We start from the raw sequence: 5570 nt of genomic DNA, 5'->3' as shown, positions 1-5570 counted from the left end.
CCTTCTGTAGTCTCTTTCTCCAAAAACGATATGATCCCCATCTAGGGAATTGAGATTATCACGTTACGTGATATAGAATTGAGATTCTTCCCAACAGTAGTTGTGTTAGCCACGGTTCCCCTCTTTGAATGATGGTTACGTGATATAGAATTGAGATTCTTCCCAACAGTAGTTGTGCTAGCCACGGTTCCCCTCTTTGAATGATGGTTACGTGATATAGAATTGAGATTACGTGATATAGAATTGAGATTCTTCCCAACAGTAGTTGTGCTAGCCACGGTTCCCCTCTTTGAATGATGAATCTCATTACCAAAAATCAAGTCTGATCCTGTTGAACTGTGTGAAAGAGATCATTATTATATGCATGAATTTTTGTAAACGGCATCGATATATAATAATAAATCAAGATATATATAATAATAAATCAAGATATAATTGATATGATAACACTACATTAATAAAATTGTTTAAAATGTACTAACAAATAACAACTTTCTAGATGATTTAGTTTTTACTTTATAACTTATTATTGTGTTAGAGTTCCATTTCAAACAACTTTCTAGATGATTTAGTTTTTACTTTATAACTTATTATTGTGTTAGAGTTCCATTTCAAACAACTTTATTATTGTGTTAGAGTTCCATTTCAAACAACTTTCTAGATGATTTAGTTTTTACTTTATAACTTATTATTGTGTTAGAGTTCCATTTCAAACAACTTTCTAGATGATTTAGTTTTTACTTTATAACTTATTATTGTGTTAGAGTTCCATTTCAAACAATTGATTAAATTACTAAAATATCATACAAATCATATTCTAGTTCAACTGGTCCATTTTATTTTAACTAGGAATTGAAGGTTGGAGGTTCGAATTTCAACAATATCAACTTTTATGCAATAATATTACTAGAAAAGTTAAAATCAAATTAAGGTTGGAGGTTCCATTATCAACTTTTATGCAATAATATTACTAGAAAAGTTAAAATCAAACAAAAACATGTCCCCAATGAGGCTCAAACTCGGGCAACTAAGACAATTACTTACTACACTCCCGCTTGTCAAACCAGCAAGACAAACAACACATTTGTTAAAAAATATCATTTATGTTGTCGGGTGACACCGCTAGACATACGGTGGAGACAATTATGTTAATATTTGATTTTTTACATAATTTTAGAAATTTTTGCACATCAAAGGACATCGATCGGTAAACAAATACACTACCATATCGCCTCGCTTAAGCTAGTCACGATCATCACCAACATGGGGAAGGTTGAATTTTCAGAGTGGTGAGAGGCTATTCTTTATTTATAAGAATAACAAAGAAAAAGTTATGTGGTGAAAGAGAAAAACCTAGTCCTAATATCAATACTTGGTGAAAAAGTAAAACGAAAAATGTTAAAAAACGTCCTCAACCTATTGAAAATTTTTCAAAAATGTCCTCCTTTCACTTATTGATTTAAAAATATCCTTAATATTTTCTTTAGATTCAAAAATTAAATGCCCTTTAACCAACAAAATTATGATATAAAATTTAACTAAACAAATGACCAATTTTCTCATAATTATTTTATCAAATACAAAAATCCCACTCAAACCCAACACCCAAACTCATTTCAAATTAATCTAACCCAACTTTTGTCTCTCTTCTTTCTTCCCCTTCTCCTTTTCCTCATTTATCCTTTATATTTAATTTGTGTTTTCTTTCTTCCTATTTAATTTATAAAAAGAAACAGTTTCTTAGTGAAGGTTAATCGCGTAATAGTTGTTGAAGATCGATTTCACAATGTGGATGCGAATGAATATTGTACACCTTGCAACATCAATGATTAATATTACTATGCATGTTAGTTGCAATTTATTGGGATAAAATGCTGCTTTGGGGGCTTACAATGTACAATTAGTTGTTATTTTTTGAATTTCAAGCTTTCGTTTTAATTGTTATTTGTTTGGTTGAAAGTTACTGTTTTATGGGTTTAAAAGCTGCATTATACTACATGCTGCAATTTATTTTATTTTATTTTTGTCAAGTTAATTGTTGTAACTTAGCTACTTTGGTGATGAAAGAAGTTGTTTTTTTTAAAGAAAGAAAAAAAGGATGAAGAAAGAAATGAGGAAGGAACATAGAAGAAGAAAGAACAGAGGAACATATGAAGTGTCAGTTGAAAACGGGTTTAGGTTTGGGTTAGGATCTTTTTGTTTTGAAAAAAAATTATATTGCGGATCAATGAAAATTGATCATTTGTATAGTTAAATTCCATGTCATATAACTAAAAGGGTTTTTTTATCTTAAAGAAAATATTAAAGGTAATAGGTGAAACCTAAATATTTTTGAATCATTTTTAATAGGTTATTTTAAAGCCTTTTCCCACTATAAAAAGCCTAATAATCCCTATATAGTCTGAATTGCTATTAGGTATAGTGAATAGTAACTACTTAAAATTAGCATTGTTGAACCTTTTTTTTATATACAATCTTTTAAATCATAGTGGCCAAGGAAGTAGTTGGCCGTTATCTCGCCAGCTTGCTCTCCCACGTTATTTTCGTCATTAATCATGTTTGATCCATGTGAATCTTGATGCAACTAGCTTTAGGATTCAACACGCATCAGACATGGTTAATGACCAAAATAGTTTTGAAGAGACAGTCAATGACCAACTGCTTACCTGGATAGAGAACAAATTAGATTTTATGATAAAACTTGTCGTTGTTACTGCCATGGGCTTATAGATACAAGTGCTTACATCCAAAATATGCGAAATGTACGTAGTTTTACTAATTTTATTTGAATACAAAGTTTGTTTGTCTTACTTTTTAATATCTCTAATAATTATGTTTAAACTTATATTGAACTACGATTTTCAAAGACCTTAAATCATGATCTGAGAAAAAGCAATTCCATGTTTAATAAAAATATTTAAGAAAACAAATATATAAAAGTAGATAACTATGATTAAGACTTGCTTTAATTAATTTATAGAAGCTGTATCGTTTTTTTTTTTTTTTTTTTTAAGATCTTTCTATCTATCACATCAATAACCCAAAATATAATACCCATTTGATTTTCTTAATTTTGTCCCAATGTACAAAAAAGAATTTGTATTTTTTTGGTATAAATAATCGTGTAAATCGGTTTTTCACTTTGAAAAGAAAAATTAAAAAAAAATTAAAACTTTTTTTCTCGTTTTCTCCCAAATCTCTGGAAAATAACTTAGTAATATTAATTTAAAAAAAAAAAAGAAGCGAAGATCATCGATCCAGCAGCAAAGTCAATACGCTTATGATTGGTAATTTCATCAATCCCCAGATTTAACTTCTATTTCAATTTTTTATTTATTTATGTGAATCTTCATTAGAAATTGAAATTGAAATTGATGTATGTGCTTATCCAAATTTTCATCTTTTCACTTGTGTTACAATTTTGAAAAAAATGATTTTTTTATGTGATGGATGCAGTTTGTAAATTTAGTAATATTTGAGGAATTTTGAGTTCTTCGTGTTGGGTGGAGTTTTTGAGTTCATGAGTTCTGAATTCTATTAAAGAGAAGTTTAATGGGTTTTGGCTTAATAATTTATACATACTAAGTTAATTTTCTTCATTTGTTTTCTTCTGTGTTTTGCTTGGATTTGATGCACTTGAGCTGATGATGGTTCATGAGGTAGTGGTAAGGTCTGTCGAAACAGCCTCTCTACCTCCATGAGGTAGTGGTAAGGTCTGTCGAAACAGCCTCTCTACCTCCATGAGGTAGTGGTAAGGTCTGTGTACACTCTATCCTCCTTAGGCCTTAGTGGGATTTCACGGGGTATGTTGTTGTTGTAACATATTAAGTGAATTTCTTAATATAAATATACGGTTTTGACCAAAGCTATTGAGTGTGTAGCTTAGCAATTTCGTTAAGGGTGTTTAACAGCTTAGTATATATTTTTAAAAAATTATTTTGACCCTGTATATGCAGTACTATTTTCTATGTACAATGTAGTTGTTGATGAAGGGTCTTTGAGTGACCACCCTTGAGTCAATTAGCTATGCCACTGGCTAACACACCCTTGTCAGGCGTTCTTTCATGATGGTCTTTGACATGTTTGAAATGGAAAGTGTTGTGGGGTGAATCCCTTTTAAGAATCTTTTTAAGTAGCTTAAACATGCCATGAGTCAAGGAGACCTCCTAAATTTTTCATTGAATTTGCTTTCTTGAAACTTTTGAATTGAGCATACCTTGTTGTTTTCTATGGTTAAGGGACACAAAGTACGATGTAGGGGCAGGGAAAGCTATTCCATTTGGGGCAGGTGCCAAACATGTTCATAAGTTAATGGAAATTCGCAGTTAGCATGGCATACTGCATAAGTTAGTATCACTTGTGGGAAGTAGGAATGTGGAGGACATTAGAAACTTGTTAGGCTGCATCAGTGTAAACTCCTAATGAGTTAGTGCTAGATATATCTAAGAGTCCATCATCTGAACAATATAATATTTCAATTTACTCTGCACATTTGAATCGTTATATCAAATTTAATCTCGATCTATTTTTCTACTCCCCTTAGGAATATCATTTACTTTTTTTACAGTCTCTTCACTTCAGGCCTGTTTCTTGCATTGAATAGTTTCAGAAATTTTAAAAGAATGTCTTCAAAATAACACATCTTTGCAAACTTTGAATGATTTGTTTTATGTAACATAGAAGTTGTGGGTCTTCAATTTAGTACTCAGAGAAGACTTGAGCATAAATTCAGTTATTTTCTCTATTAGTCATATGTTTTGAATTGGTCAATTAGATATTTGAGAGCAGAAGTCATACGATTTCAAGATAATCTAAAAGATTAAAGTGCATTTTAGAAATGCTACTTGCTATCTCACTTTCTTGAAAAGTAAAAGAAAGCCCCGAGTTATTGGAGCCAGAAGCAGGAAAGTCCCCTAAAAAAGGCCTTGTTGGAATCCACTGTCCAAATAACAGGAAATACGGACATTTGTAATATTTCCCACTTCAAATCTGCATTGAACTCTTACCATATTGTGTTGTTGTAGTTGTATGCTTGTGAAAGCAAGATGGTGAAGTTGACTATGATTGCTCGTGTGACTGATGGTCTTCCTTTAGCGGAGGGGCTGGATGATGGCCGTGATATTCAAGATGCAGATTTCTACAAACAGCAAGCCAAGTCCTTGTTTAAGAACCTCTCTATGGGCCAGATTGAGGTATCAAGGATGTCTGTAGAAACTGGGCCTTATATTTTCCAGTATCCTTTTATTTTGTTTCATTTAGCATCTGTTCAATGTTCTTAGGGTGATTAAATTTCTCAAATCAATGCTTACCGAAGTTTCTCAAAGTGCAGAGTTATCTTTTTGAACTTATTTTCTGAGATGGGTACAAGCTAAGTAACAAAATGGTCACTCCAAATAGCTTCTCTGAATTACTCATAGTCAAGATAATGATGTGAAGCAATTTCAATCTCAGAGAATACTGCAGAATTTTGTCACTTTGTTTATGCACTTGTTAGTGAAACTGCATTTTTTAAATTTTGGGTGAAACCATGTCCATTAGAGAGTCCTGAACAGGTTCCCCCCCCCCCCCCC

General features: G+C 31.6%; 1 protein-coding gene across 1 annotated transcript in view; it reads left to right on the top strand.

Annotated features, from left to right (window-relative positions):
• Positions 1–3108: 3108 nt before the first annotated feature.
• Positions 3109–5570, top strand: part of LOC107005346 (25.3 kDa vesicle transport protein-like) — a 7399-nt gene continuing 4937 nt past the window's right edge. The window contains exons 1-2 of the mRNA XM_015203917.2: positions 3109–3287; positions 5025–5233. Coding sequence (XP_015059403.1) covers positions 5046–5233 — 188 coding nt within the window. The 5' untranslated portion in view covers positions 3109–3287; positions 5025–5045. The remainder of the gene's footprint in view (positions 3288–5024; positions 5234–5570) is intronic.

This window comes from Solanum pennellii, chromosome 12 (assembly GCF_001406875.1).
Source record: "Solanum pennellii chromosome 12, SPENNV200".
In the NCBI taxonomy this organism is placed as follows: domain Eukaryota; kingdom Viridiplantae; phylum Streptophyta; class Magnoliopsida; order Solanales; family Solanaceae; genus Solanum; species Solanum pennellii.
Note: the sequence above shows the minus strand (reverse complement) of the source record. Positions and strands in the feature narration are given on the sequence as shown.